The sequence below is a fragment of the Etheostoma cragini genome, chromosome 13 (genome assembly GCF_013103735.1).
Source record: "Etheostoma cragini isolate CJK2018 chromosome 13, CSU_Ecrag_1.0, whole genome shotgun sequence".
NCBI classification, from domain to species: Eukaryota; Metazoa; Chordata; class Actinopteri; order Perciformes; family Percidae; genus Etheostoma; species Etheostoma cragini.
In genome coordinates, this window is record NC_048419.1 from 17,366,416 (window position 1) to 17,382,322 (window position 15,907).

At 41.8% G+C, this 15,907-nt stretch overlaps 1 protein-coding gene across 1 annotated transcript in view; it reads right to left on the reverse strand.

Moving 5' to 3' along the window:
- The window catches only part of kctd16b (potassium channel tetramerization domain containing 16b), a 71,674-nt gene extending 56,404 nt beyond the window's left edge, over positions 1 to 15,270 (reverse strand). The window contains exon 1 of the mRNA XM_034890310.1: positions 13,421 to 15,270. Coding sequence (XP_034746201.1) covers positions 13,421 to 14,258 — 838 coding nt within the window. The 5' untranslated portion in view covers positions 14,259 to 15,270. The remainder of the gene's footprint in view (positions 1 to 13,420) is intronic.
- Between the last annotated feature and the right edge of the window lie 637 nt (positions 15,271 to 15,907).

Here is a 15,907-nt window from a genome sequence, read left to right on the forward strand (position 1 = left end):
AATAAATACATGCTAGCACAGATGCAAACATAACCTAGTAAATACAAATAAACAAGCCTGAAACATGGCACAATCTCTTGCCAGTTATTCAGTGTACAGGGCGGCTGTGGCTCAGTGGTAGAGCGGTTGCCTGCCAATCGGGAGGTTAGTGGTTCGATCCCCGCCCCTGCAGTCATTGTCGAAGTGTCCTTGGGCAAGACACTGAACCCCGAGTTGCCCCCGGTGCTGCGCATCGGAGTGTGAATGTGTGTGAATGTTTATCTGATGAGCAGGTGGCACCTTGTACGGCAGCCCCGGCCACAGTGTATGAATGTGTGTGAATGGTGAATGTTCCCTGTAGATGTAAAAGCACTTTGAGCAGTTGTTAAGACTGGAAAAGCGCTTTATAAATACAGCACATTTACATTACATTTACAGAGGACGCACAGAAGTACATAGAATAACAATTTAATTTTGAGATTGAAGGTTACACTAGAAGGCATTTTTATCTGTTACATGCAAACATACAGATACAGAATGCAAGAAAGAGTCACACAAAGTTAAACAAAAATCCTAAACCTGCATTGACAAAAAGCATACTGTAGGAGCAAAGAGTACAGAACAAAATACAACAAATCATGTCACCAATAATGAAAAAAAAAGAAATGACAGAAATTAGGCTTTCTAAAGAAAATGTTGTGTTAGAGCCAATGCTCCGAGCCATCCAGTGCTTTCCATATAATACATGTAATCAGAGTTAAGATTTGGATGCATTGTTGCCAATGAGTCAAGTGAATTATAAATTGGTAATGGGATCCACCAAGGCTGAGGCCATGTAAAGCAGTCAGAGTGAAGCAAGGATCTTGATTTAACAATCAACTTAAGTTCCAACCCTCAGTGATTACAGGCTTTGGATAGAGAGGTACTGTAGATTGAGGTAGCATGCACTTCTTGAACATTGTTGGATTTGCGATCTACAGTTTTTTTTTAAAAGGATCAAAAATTGATGCGTCATCGACATGACATATTGTTTTTTAACACATGCATTTTTTTCTCCTTGTCAAAACCTGGCACCAACGTTACCCAGAATGCAACTTGAATGCCAATCTCCAGTTGGAGATGTAGCTTGATCACTTGACTTTTTGCGGTTTCCTCTGTAGCTACAAAAGGCATTGTAGTGTTTTTTTTTGTTTTGTTTTTCTTATTTGCTCTAGTACTCTCCAAGACCTGTAAACACATGGTGTGTAAAATCATCACACTTCCCCTTCAAGGAGGAACACCATGCCTTTGGAAGCTATATGTTTAGGATATGAAGGTGTATCTACCATACACCATTTCTAACATGTACATCAGAAATTTTGCTACACATTTTGTGTACATAATAACAGAAACCTTCGCCAGATGTGACATTTTTCCCCCAACTTTTCTCTTTTCACACTTGGGTAGCGGGGCCTCCTAATTGAGTATAGAATACCCCTAACACGGCACCCAGCCTCACTTACAAATGACTCCCAGTCCCACTCATCTTCTTGTGCTGACCTTTAGAGGTTTATTTTACGGGCCTGTGGTCGACCCAAATGTACAGTCGGTTACCCCGAGTATTTATGTAATATAGAGTTGATGTTTCCTGGTGCTCTGGTCTGAAAATATCTCGCCAAAGCACTGCAGTTAACTAGAGTTGGTTAATAAAAAAATATTGTTTCATGTGCATTGTCTTGATAAATAAAATAAATAAAAGATAATAGCAGCAAACTGTTCTGAGGGTGACTCTATTTTCATTGCTCTTACTTGCTGTGAGAATCTAGGTAAGAAGCAACAGAATAAAATTGGGCAGTGTAGAGTAAGCAAGGAACAGAAAAAATAAAATGACACAGAATGAGAAGGACCAGTAACACTGTTGTTTTGGCTGATGTTGTTGTTACTCCTCAGGCGCTTGAAGAGAAAAAGAGAAAGATACACAAATCAAATAAAGAGAAACAGATAAAGACATTGGAACCAATGGTAACAACTATTACAGAAAATAAGAGCCAAATAAAAGCATACTTAAGCTTTTGTAGGAAAAAAAAATACAATACTTTCAGATACAGAAAGAAGGGTAGAGACAAATTCCTGGGACAGTGAAAACAGCACTGAACAAACACTCCACTCCAGCTGTCAGAGGGAGGCGTGCAGGGAAGGAAGGAAAGGGATAGAGCAAGGTTAATAAGAGAAAAGGCTACAAAATAAAACAGAAGCTTGGAACCGGAAGAGCAGCAAAAGCAACAGCAGTTAAAAACATCTGCCAGCAGCTTAGGCACTGGCAGCTATACCATGCTGGGCACACCAGGAAAGGTGTTTGAAATTAGCAAAACACCAGTCAGAGATTGTTAACGGAAGACTCAAAGGCTGAGCTCTCTCTGCACAACACTGTTATGCTTTATATGCTCCAGAGGACAACAGTGGGTCTGCATAACTGGCAGAGAGTCAAATGCTCAAAGCAGCTTCAGATACAGTACAGGAAAGTGGGATCCAAGACAAAAAACAAGAAATCTAAAAAAAAACATGCCCATGGCATGTATACTTGATACATGTTTCTAGTGAGCCCATTCTAAGCATCTATTTGTATTTTTGCAAATCTGTTTGTTATCCATGATAGATATGCACACTCAGCTGTCTCCACTGCCCATAGCATGTAAAATGGTAAGAGCTGAACAGGCACAGAGATACCATCACCAATGATTAAGGTGTGCCCCATACTAGGTGTGTGTGTGTGTGTGTGTGTGTGTGTGTGTGTGTGTGTGTGTGTGAGAGATAGATTGAGAGAGAGATAGAGAAATGCTCTTCTTTCTCCCGCCCTCTCTTATTTTTTCACCTTTATTTGCTGTTATCCTTTCTGCTCTGTCTCTCATAGCACATACTGCCAAGTGCCATTTGGTGTCATGTAATATATTATATGTTATATGCTGGACACTTTCTTAACGAATACCCAGAAGGCCCATGTGGTCTGTCTAACAGCACAGCATTGTGATTATGGAAGCGTTACAGCAAGTACACAAACCACCTGATCAGTATAACGTTCTGGGGATCAGAAACAAACATGGCAAAGCCCTCTAATGTCCTTGAAAAGGTAAATTATTAACAGATGAGCCAACATTTTAAATATTTGGATTTCCAAAGCAAACACACTCTGAATATTTATTCTGAATCTTCAGTTTTGGCTCATTGGTTGACTAACTCAATATGCAAATTTTTCAGATTTTTGGTTTGTTTGCCTGAACAATCTGGTACATCTCTCTAACCATACAATACTTTGCTCTGTAAGACAACTCAGCATAGCTAATTGTGTATTCATTAGAGAAATTTTAACTGGAGGGACATGAAAGAGAAGTGAAACTGGGTGAAGTAGAGAAAAACAGAAGAGAAGGACATCTTCAAAGGGTCAGTGATTTCTGAGGGTGGAAGGCAGAGTGACATTTGTCATTGGGTGTTGTATGAAAACAGGAGAGTAAGATCAGAAAAGGCTGCTGTCCTCTATTCCACCTCACACACATACATGCAAATGTAACACACACAACGTCTTAATCAAGAAGAATGGGATCTGCTCTTCAATAAGGACATGCTATTACACTATTAGACAACTACATTATTGCTCTGATCCCTCCATTTTAACAGTGTGAAGTTTAGTGTGTGTGTGTGTGTGTGTGCTTGAATGTATGTGTGTGAAACAGAGAACCTTAATGATTAAAAGGGATTGTTGCACCCAAATGTCAGCCTGTAACAGTTTTAATTGGCTAAATGAGCTTCTGAGGTGATGGATGATGATAATTGTCTTGCTTCATTTGCTTGTTTCTCGTCCCAACACACACAAGCGTGTACAAATGAGCCGTACAGCGCTCCAGTGATCAGATCTAGACTTTCACTGTATGGTATTGGCCAAGGTGGCATGCAGACACAAACATAGGGGAACATCGTCTGTGTTCCCATAGAGAGAGAAACACACTGCCTTCCAGTCCCTCTGAAGCTGTGTGTGTGTGTGGTTGGGTGTGGGTGTGTGTGTGAGAGAGAATATATCCTGTCGAGTGTTTACGTCCTGATGCGTTTGCTGTTGTTCTGCAAAACCAATTTACCACAGACTGGCTGTCTGCAAACCATAATCATACAGGTTCACAGCCAGCAAATCATTATCTACACATAGCTAATAAAGGCTGCAGTTAAGAGACCATAATACAGGTAGTATGTGTACATAGGACCCAAGGTAGCGATCCAATATTTTTGCAAACAAACAGCCTGGGCCCTCTGTTTGGCTGCCACAGACTGCGCCGTCCTCTATGAATAGAACTCAATTATTTATTTCACCGTGAATAGTAAACACTAGAGCAAGCAAGATGGGATGATAGCGGACAGTCAAATTTTCTATAAAACATCATAGCTATGAGACAGCAAACACAAAGTCATTAACTGGAAACTCTTCTTCAAATCGACTGGATGTTTGATGAAGTACAGCCAAATGAAACCAATCTGATGCTGGTGTTTCCTTCTTTATTCATTACAATCGTAGTCTCACGTTGCCAGATCTCCAAGGTGCTGCGTCAGCGTGGGAGAATGGTCTGGATAAATGCATTATCAATCTGGCATTGGGGGTAAAACTGCTCTGGCTTACTTGTAATTTTTTCAACCAATCACAATCCTCTTCGGTGGCGAAAAGCCCACGATGCAGTGAACATGCACTTGCAAAGTAAATACATAGAGGGGAGGAGAATTCTGTCTGAAACAGGCGGCCAATGGCAGGCTTATACCTACAGTCTACATCCGTTGACTCAAACTATTACAATCCCAAATTGTGTGTGTGTGTCTGTGCGTGCGTGCGTGTGTGCACATGCGTGTTTTTTAATGGACAGGGGCCTTCACAGCCACTGAAGATGGAAATGATGATGGGATGCTCTAAGAAGCAGCTGAGTTTTCTTAAATGACACTAATGTATTACTAATGAGACACAGTATTGGAGTTTTCAAAAATCCTCTGAAGTGGCAGTTACTGGTATCATGCTAGAAGCTATTCTATGCTATTCAACTTCATAGTACACAGCCCTATCTGAGTATGTGTTATAAACTGTCCTCATTGTTCTCTAGAAGAAAACCTGTAATGACAAATTATCAATCTCAAGTCTCAATCATTTGACAAATGCTTCCCAACTCTGCTCCTAAGTTTCTTTCCTCTGTGTCTATTAAAAACAGACAAACATGTAAAAGGAAAAATGTATTTGTCTTTGGATGAGATTCTTTGTATCCCTTTCTGTGACAATAATGCAAAGTATATTTGATGCAAACTGCCCTTTATCCTTCACTACAAATGAGAAGAAAAGAACTGTGATATTATATTTTTAGGAAACATCAAGATACATTTGGGTATTATCAGAAGTTAACATTGGTGGTAATTTCCTCTGGAGTTAATTTCCTCTGGAGTTGCTATATTAGTGCCTCTAGCTTTGTTAATGGACATAAAGACTTCATTGCCACTTACAAATGAAATGCCACTGACATTCTGCCCTAGGAAGCTACAAAGCACTACAGAATGAAATTACAGTGGTATGACCATATGCTTGATCAAGCTGTAGATCACTGCTGTGTGAGAGACATTTTGTGATTCTAATGAAGCACAGAGGAATACAAAACTATCCAAACGCGTTCAAACTGTGAAGTTTCATCATGAGGTTAAGTACGAATAGTCTGAATGTTGACCGACCGTTTCATCAGTCACACTGCCTTCAGACTGAAGAAGATGAATGAAGAGGCTGGTAGAGGTAAATGAGGGACTGAGCTAACTGAGGAGAGAGCAAGAAGAAAATTGAAGACTCACCTAAAGCACCCACATAACAATTCACACCAAAAACCCTGTATCAGAAGTTAGGCGTTTGACCTCTTTCATTCTCTAAACTTCTCAAACATGATGGTCCTTTTTTGTTGTTTTGTTGCATCAGATCCTCTATTTGAGAAACTTTAAGAAATTGGGACATGTAATCCCACAGTGGAAACAGCCATTGGTATGATTAGGCAATGCAATTACTGATGTGATGGGAATTCTGTGCATCCTTTAAAATGTGTTTCCAGCCAAACTGGGCTCGCACATAGCAAGGCCATTAAAGCATTGATGCATTGCAGCAGCCAGCCGGTGGGTTGAGCGAGTGAAGAGGCTCTCCAGCTGCAGTTTCTGTCATTATGGCAACGCTCCACACCTCATCGCACCGCAGAGCACTTATTCCAACACAACAGGGGAAGAGCATCAGCATTTTATCAACTGTGCGTACCACCGCAGAGTGTCAAGAGTCACACAGGAGGAGAAAATGGGCTGATAGACGGCAATAGAGGAGGGAGTCGCAAAGGGCTTATGCTAGCTTGTTGATGACTCTCCGGTGTTCACTCTCTTTCCTCCATCTCTCTCTCTCTCTCTCTCTCTCTCTCTTTCTCTCCCTGCCTCTCTCCCAGAGCTCTGTAGTTCCTTGTATCCTCCTGACACTGAGTATTATGGGAATCTATGCTACGTAGCTACACTAAACTTCCAGGGGAGAAGGTCAAGGGGGCCTAGACAAACAAGAAAGTCCATCTTCTTTCCATGTGACCCACATACCCTTTATCCATTATTTCATCTATTCTTTCCACCCGTTACTTATATACAACCCCACCTGTAAAATCAATCGAAAACCAGCAATATAAATGCAAACAAATGTATTGTTTCAGGCCAAGGTTACTCTATGTTTATGTCCCTAAAAAGACTCAATTTGGATCTTACTCACTTGGTTTAACACTTACTGTAACATAGGGCCTATCATCTTAAAAAAGGTGAGTAAACTATATCAAAAATAAAAATTGAGTTAATTTTCTGTTTACTCTCAACTAATGTACTTTGAGGCTTCAACTTTCAATCCTTCCATTGCTGCTTAAAATCAGGCGTCCTTTAGGAAAACAGGATTTATTAGGTAGTGTTTTCAATTTATTTTTTTCTATCTGAAGAATATTCCCAGCGTAAAATAGATTTGGTGAAGTGGGAATAGGGTCATTTTTTTACACTCTGTATTCTCGACTCAGTCAAAAGTCTCGCCTAAAGCAGGTACAAAATGCAGAAGCTCTGATTCTTACTGGAACGCTCACACCAGTTTTATCTGGCTATATCAACTCTCCAAAGCAGCATATCACTATGAAAGGCAGAAACAAGATACATGGAGATAGACTACTTACCAAACCATCACCCAGGTTGCTTGCATACACAATTAAAAAGGCAAAAGTAGTCATTAGCAGAAGCAATACTTTTAGTAATCTATTAGTTATAGTAGTAATACATATACTGTAGCAGTACCTTGATTAACATAGCACCTCTGATTGTAGTAGCATCTAGCATTATAATGCTAGCAGTCCTAGTAGAATTGTAAGAGTAGTAGTCATAGTTACAGAGCAGTAGTAAGAAGAATAGCAGTATTTCCTCTTCTTTCATACATCAAACAGTGTTCTCCACCTGCTCCTCTCATCTTCCTTTTGGTCTCAGCTTGAATAATGCAGAGCTGAGGTGCGTGGTGTTGGACTTTCCTGTGGAGTTGAGGCCAGGGTAGCAGCTGTCCCTATCAAGACTCTCCTCATAGCTGTCACAGCCTGTCTGCTCCTCTGCTAATCACTTCTTACAGGCCTGCAGCATGGGACTGCCGTTGCTAATGTCGTCACCGACTGGGCCGAGAGAAGCTCTCAGGATGAGAGTGATCTAGTTTCATATGGTGTGTGTGTGTGGGTGTGTGTGTGTGTGTGTGTGTGTGTGTGTGTGTGTGTAAGGGGTTAGTGGTATGCAGGTGTGTTTAGCTAGCAGCTCAACGGGTGTGCAAATGCCTCAGGTAGTGCAACATGGGTCACACATTAACACACACAAACACAATCACCATTACCACAGCCCATTCATTCCCACCTGCCAAAACACATTTGCTACACAAGGAGTTACCAATGTGTGTGTAACAAGCTAATGTCACAGTGTGTAACAGACCAGCACACATGGTCATATTAAACATTGTAATGACTAAACTTCAATCTGACAAGTTCAGCAGAGGTAAAAACAAAGCCAGAGAAAAAAATACTGGACATCCTGAGCCCCAAAAAAATAGATTTTCCTATCCTCGCACCAGATTTTCGCTTTTTTGCCACACAGACAATGTTGTGTTGTTCAATGGTTCTGTTGCAGTAGGCTTTGTCAAGCCATGAGGTGAATACCACAGAACCAACTGTCAACAGTGATGATTAATTGTCAGTCACACCAGCAATGCAACAAAATGGTAAATACATTTGCCATCTGCGGTTTTAGAAGCTGAATTTGAATAGCCATGAACAAAACAAAGAATGATAGGTCCAATCAGAAGAGTGTAACGTCCAGGGCAAAAGAAAGCTAGCTAAATGAGTATTTGAAGAGATAAAGGTTGGTCAGGCTTCGCGCAAGAAAAAACATGAAACTCAAGTGGAAGTTGGCAAAGTTGTGTTGGAACTGGAAAGTGAACTACTGTTGTGCTGTTAAGCAATTTACCCAAAACATATATGGCTCCCTTATAGAGCAGTCCCTTCAGGATTTCACAGCTTCTTTTTTTTAAATTGTTGCAGCCCAAAATGACTGATTTTGTGGGAGCTTTTGTAAAAACAATGCAATAAAAGTTGCAATGTATCTTGTATCTTTGTTGCAAAAAAGTTGCGGGAGAAAGAGAAAGTTGCAAAAAAAGCTGTGAGGTTTATTTGTAACACTCTTGAAAAATAAAAAGGAAACTTGTTTCTGGGAGAATAAAATTACTCTGTGCTGATTTTCCCTAGTAACCTTACCAATAAGGCTCAGGATTCTCCATATGTTGGTATAATAGGAAAATGGCTGGTGGATTTAAGACAAACAATAATTATTTATTGAATGAATCAAATTTTTCAGATATTTACATTGTTAGATCATTTTCTATGATGGCCTGAGACACACATTCATTCATTCACAGTTAAGTAAAGTACTTATTGGACTTTAACTTATCATTGCACTTACACTGACGAGCGTAGCTGTCCTCAATTTAGGTCATCCTGTACTTCTCATCTCCTGTTTTTCCTGCATCCACCGTGTGTGTTTGTGTATGGGTGTGTGTGTCAGTCGCGGTGGGAACTGAGCAGCCCCGCCCGCTGCAGAGAGCCAACAGGATTGAAACAGCAGCCATGTCAACGACATCAGAGTCAAAAATCGTTACAGCGTACATTGATGTTAAAATGTGTGAAGCTTGGCAGAACGGTCTAAAATGTTTTGCACGGTCATTCCCTGTACGTTTTGTTGGTAAATGTGAGATCTTCGAGTTACACACGTCTCGTCTTCATAGCAGAAACATGGAAATTAATTTGGCGACGGTCATTGGCTCTCAGAGTCACATACTGATACAAAGTCTGGCACGTGTGACGGCTGGGATTGGTAGAAGTCGCGGGAAACTCTGGTTATGAGTCAAATTTGCAGAAAGGTTGCAGTGATTGGTCAAAATTGCGAGTCGCACCAAAGTCACGGTGGTTGGTTGAATTTGCGCAATCACGACATCGCAAAATCCTGGAGGGACTGATAGAGTCCACAAAACAAAGGATTGTTGTGGTGGGTATGCAGATTCATTACTGCATTAGTTTGTTCCCAAATGAAGCTTTCCAGGACACACTGATCTCCCTTTTGACTGTAAAGTTTAGCCTAGACTCTTAAAAGATGAGTCAGCTGCTCAGTTGACCTCAACAAACCACCACTGAGGTGCCGTTTAACCTCAAACAGCCAGCAGACTGGCTCATGGTTGTACTGGGTAGTTTCCAGGTCTGAATGTGTGTTACTGTGTGAGTGTGATCAATTGCAAAAGTGAGGCTTTCGTCTCAATCAATTTTCTCAATAAGTGAAGATTAAAAAAAGATTTACAAAAAATGGGCATGAATGTGATACTAAACAGCCTTCACGCTTCTGGGAAGGCTTTACACAAGATTTTGGAGGATTCCAAAAGAACCACACGAGCATTAGTGAGGTTGTCCCCTGATGTTGCCCTAAGGCCTGGCTCGCAGCTGACATTCTGATTGATTCTCAAATGTTTAGTGAGTTTTAGGTCAGAGCAAGATGTGGAAACCATTTCTTCAAGGACCTCTCTTTGTGCAAGGGCATTGTAAAAATTAGAACAGGAACAAACATTCCCTAAATTTGACTAAAAGCTCAATATTGTCCTAAACTTAGAACACCCAATAGGGCCAAAAGACGGCCATCTAAAAAGAACATCAGACTCACTGGCATATGTTTAATAAAGAGAGGCACGAACCTAAAGAGGCAGACAAAAATGCCTGAAATGTAATGAAACAGCCGAATATGAAAGTAAATTAACAATCATGGAGATGGGCAGGCTGACATACAGATATCAATATGAAGCGAGACTGGAGGTGTGACGGAGCAGCGAGGCATGTAAAGGCAACTGGTGCCGCCACGCTGCTCTTTGCCCCTGCGGCGCACAGAGTAAATGAAGCTGGAAAGAGGTAGGGCGGGAACCGAGACAAGAAAGAGAAGCAGGGTATGATTGACTGAAGCAAAATGAGACGACATGAAAGGAGAAGAGGGAAAGAAAAGACAAGGATGGTAAGGAAGATGGGGGGGAAGGGAAAGACGAGCACACCAAAAGCGTGACAGGCAGATAATCAAGAGACTGTGAGTGACTACATTTAATCCACTGGGTGACTGCAGCATTTAACAAACTCCCTGCTTGATTCTGTGTGCGTACGCATGCTAACCCTGAGTTCATTTGTGTCTCTGTGTGTGTGCTTTTGTACACCATGTGTGTGTGTGTGTGCATGGGTGCACACCATGTCTCTGTGATTATGCCTGGTTACCTGCACTTGTGCATGCTCTTGCCTCTGCGTGGGTGCGTGTAGGCTTCTGTGTGACCGTGTTGAGATAAAGGCCCAAAACATCTGCCACTGTGCCCTCGTCTTTGAGTGTGCCCTCTAACAAGCTGAAAATTTGTCAACAAAGCCAGGAAGCAGTTGTTGTTTTTGTGTAAGCAAGAAGAGGTGTGTGTGTGTGAGTGAGTGAGTGAGTGAGTGAGTGAGTGAGCCCCAACCACCACTTTATTTGGCTTGTTAGCGCTACTTCTGGGGGTTAAAAGAGCCAAGAGCCATCCAGTCGCTGTAGCTACTTCATGCAGGCCGTTAATGTAGAGTTGCTGAAGTCAACCAAGCAAATCGCTCTCATGTTGCTGTTTTTTGTTGTTGTTGTTTTTTTACAACTGTTTCCTCTGTAACCATGTGATCATTTGACTTGTGAGATTTATGGGGCTGGCCGTGGTTTTCCCTAAGGTGGTGGTGAAGGCATGGCTCTGTGATTTCTTTCCATCGGTCCTCCCCTCCAGTTATTACAAGGACATTTTGGAATAGGATAAATAAAAGATATTTTTCTGATGTAAAGAATTTTGCAGATAATGCCTTAACAACACCATACAATATAACTTGAGTCACATTGCAAACTACAAATAAGTTTTTTAAGAATGTTGGCATATCTGCCCATAACTGTTTTCACTTGCCAAACATCTGGACGCTTAGGCACTGAAACAAGGCAGCAAAGCCAGTAGTTGCTTAGATTTGAGTATGAATACAAAACAGGCTCCAACACATCACATACCAAAAGTACCAGAATTGTCTGATACAATCTGAGTTTGATAAGAGGGTGTAGGACACTTGGCATGGTACACATACAGTCTACATGCAATATTTAAATACCAATAAAAACCCACACCTACTCAGTACTGAAGATTTCGGTGTAAATGTGTTTCAAATTGTAATCTTTTTAAGGGCAAATTGAAAAAATTCATTTAAAACCCCTGTCCCTATGGGAAAACTGTTATAAATGGATATCATGGTAGCTGCCATGCCAGATTGATCTCAGTACTGTTGGCAGCTTCTCCAGTTTTATTCTTTGTAGGACTGTATCTGTCTTATGTAACAAGAGCTGAATAAGTGTTTGGAGATTGGAACATCAAAAACCACTAACACAAATGTCCAAATATTTGTTGAAATGATTATACTCTACTAGTGGTGGGAACTACGGTATCAGGGTCCCAAAGTATTTTGCTAATATGTATAAAGCCATGGTGTACTCGCTGCAAAACACACATTTTGAAAAGCAGAGTTTATTCTGCTCTTTGTAATGATATGTTTGTCACTTACCAGTTTGGGTCTCCTCATGGGTTACACATGTAAAACAAAGTTTTCTTTTAATTTTAGAGACCTGTTTTTGTTTTTTTTCCTAATCTTTCATGGCATCTCAAAAATGGCCACTGCTTTTAGTGTGTTACTGTCACTGTATTTAAAAGATCCAATTTTGTCTTATAACATCCAAGTGGTTTAGGGGTACTAAAACCTTTACTTAACATTTACAGTATTACTCACACTCTGTTTTTATGTCAGCTGGATTACACACTGTCAGGTCAGAGAATTTTAATTATTTTGTTGCATCATAAAATCTTATGGAAGCTAATGCAAAAGTCACGATGATCTCTTCTTCACTACTGCTCTTGTCAGATTCCTTACAGCCAGTGAGCAAAGATGGAGAAACGAAATGAATAGAAAAAGCCAGAAGGAAATGCAAGAAGTTGAAAGGATGGGATGGAGGAAAGCAGACAGGAGGTGGAGTAGAAAATTGCACCAAGATGAGAAAAAGGCAAGCGTTGACAAATCATAGCTCTGATGATTGCTGTGGCTCAGATGTGAGTGAAATTATTAAAATCTGGTTAAATCTTGTGAAATATAAACTAGCCTGCAAGAGCACCGAATGCTGCAACATGCTGTAATAGGTTTAAACCATAGACTGCATGGTTTGAACACACTGTGATCAGAACATGAAATGGCTTGCTAGTTGTGTTTGCTGCTAAGGTTTCATCACTTCCAGGGGGAGACAACAACACCGTGGCTTAACCCCAATTACCAGGAGTGTTCTCTAATTGGTTTTGTTCCACAGGGCTCAGACAAAGTTTCAGACACTAACTGAGCGTGTAAGTTTGACTCTATGTTTGTGTTTAACCAAGGTGACGAGGGCTACCCACAGGTCATGGACAAATGAAACTTTTACAATCTCTGTGTTTGTCATGTAAATGCACTCTGCTGTTTTTTTTTTAAATTATTTGGCCCTGTCCAAGTAAACAAAAAAGCAACAAAACTTCAGGAAATATAGGTCATAGAAACAGGTAGAAGCAGGTCTGATCACATTGTCTGTCGTCTGTGTCACCACACTCAAGTGTTCAATACACCCACATCATTCAAAAGAGGGGTTGTCCTATGCTAGAAACGCCCATCACCCCCAATGATGTTGTACACACATGACCAGTAAAACAACTGCGCCTTCTAGCGGTCATTCCAACTTTTTGTGTGCGCAAGTGAACGTTGACCTGCTGATTAATAAAAACAAAGGTGTCACTTACGGTAAAAGACGTATTCTGTGTAGCTCGACCAGATCTTGTCCTCTGTGTGCTGGTTGACAAACGAGTCTGTGACTGATGAGTTGCAGGCTACCATTTGGAAACCACACTCCGACAGCATGTCAAAAGACCTCTCCAGGTGCTTGAACTTGAGATAAAACCGAGAGGTATACCGATCCGGGGTTCTGTCCGGGTCCCGGCTTTCATTCAGGGTCTCCCCAAAAACTTCTTTGGCAAGAGCCACCCGCCCGCATATCAATATCCGAGGCACCCTCCTGAACTTGGCGTCGGTCTGACTCTCTCGGCCCATGGTGCACGAACCCCGGTACCCCACCGTGATGAAGCCGCTCTTTCTGTCCGCTGGGACGAGAGAGGGCGGCGGACACTGTCGGTGGTCGCTGCCCTGGGACCCGTCTTCATAGTCGCTGTGGAAGTAGTCGTCCGGGCTGTGCTTGATATCGTCAGGGGTCAGGAGCTTCACTAAGTCGGGTAACTGGAAGTACTCCGCCTCTTTCCTGAGCCTCCCTTTCTCCGGGAAGTGGTCCGGGAGGACGACTTGCTTGTCTCGGAGGTAGTCCAACACATATCGGAATAAAAACCCGTCCCTGTCAATGAAATAACGGCCCTTGGGGTCTCTCGCCAAGTCGTTAGATGCATCTTTTTTGGAGGAGAAAAGCTTACCGAGTAATGAATTCGGGGTGCCCACCAAAGTCGAGTGACGGGTGTAATAAACCTGCCCCCCGACGTTTAATTCAACAACATCTGGGAAACTGTTCTGAACTGATGCTTGCTCTTTGGGGTTAGTCCTACAGTTCCCACTCAGCGCCATTGTTTCCGTCATGGACAGCTACAAACAGGCTACACCTATACAGCAAGTCTCAAAAAGAAGAAAAAACGACGGATCAGGATGTTAAAACTTGCTAAGCTGTGACTTTGGTTATTATGTGTGGATGCAGGGCCTCCAACTTCATCCAACAGAAATCTGAATAAGCATTTCTCATCGATCCATGGCCATTATCACCCACCAGTCTGTAGCAGTTGCCGAAAATGGGGGGAGGATTACAGTCCGGGGCGTCCCTTCGTGATTGTTAAATTGAGAGAAGGCTGAGACGGGCGACTTGGAGGAGGAAAGAATCAGTGCTGCAAGCAAAAAATGGATCCGGGCGCATCAAAGCCTCGCATCAGGGGCTAATGTAAGAGCATTACATGGGGTGGACCGGTGGTTATGAAGGATGGATGCTGTACAATGCCTATAGCACCGAATGAAAAAAAATGAAAAAACTTGTTTCGCTTTCCTAGTTGCTACTAGAAGTATTATTCAAGTAATATCAATCCTTCTGCACACACAACCAAATATTACGCAGTACTAAACGAAAAATGTCCCACAACTTCTATTAGGATATAGTCCAACCCAGAGAAGGTGCAGATGTGGTGTCACTTTCTCTCCAACTTCCCTTTAACACCAACCGATTTTCCGGGTTCTGCAGACCAGTGGGAGAAGACAGAATCCCTTTCAGTGGCGAGAAACTTCGCAGGGATTGTACACGCAAACCTCGGGAGTCCTGGACTGGTTTTGTCTGTAGCCTCTCGTTACAAATATGTCGCCTGATCCGGACTGAATTAAACTAAGTCTCCTCCTCGAAAAATATCCTATTTTTGGTCTTATAGAGGTGAAAGATATTTCAAATTTGATTGTTCTTTTCTTTTCCAGTGTAGCGGAGAGGACCGAACAGCTGCAGCTGGCTGCCTTTACCGGGAGCTGTCCGCGGTGCTGAAACGAGCATTACAGCCCCCTCTTCTCACCCTCCGAGACACACATTCCCGCACCGCCTCCCCTCTCCTACAGTACTGGGTGGCACACACACACACACACACACACACACACACACACACACACACACACACACACACACACACACACACACACACACACACACACACACACACACACACACACACACACACATTTCACACGATTCTAGGCTTACTGGGTGAGAAAAACAAAAGTCTCTTAATAATCACCATGAACCATTGAACAGAAATCAGTCCTATTGTCAGAAAAGCCCTATATTCAGACTTATCACCTGTCAGGATATAATTATATCTAATGTAATATTACCCCCTCAATACATGCACATGTGGAGCTGTCAAAGGTTTAATAACTACACGCTACTGTTTAAAAATAAAGTTCTAGGCTTTCACAGCAATTCCAGTACCTAATCAAGGAATTGCTGCATCCATCATTTTGGCATTATTGTAATAAGCTAAATGCTAAAAATGTTGCAATTTGACCCCCAGCTTGAATCCATTTGCATGACATTTAGTTTATGCAAATACAAGACCTACGATGGTTTCCATGGTACATATTGTGAGTATTCCTCCCAGTTTTGCATTTGACTGCAACATACTTCGATTTTGGAGCCATTTTACCTTCTCTTAACGAAAAAGACATTTTCAAGACCCAGATAAATGGCTGTAACTGGCACTGAG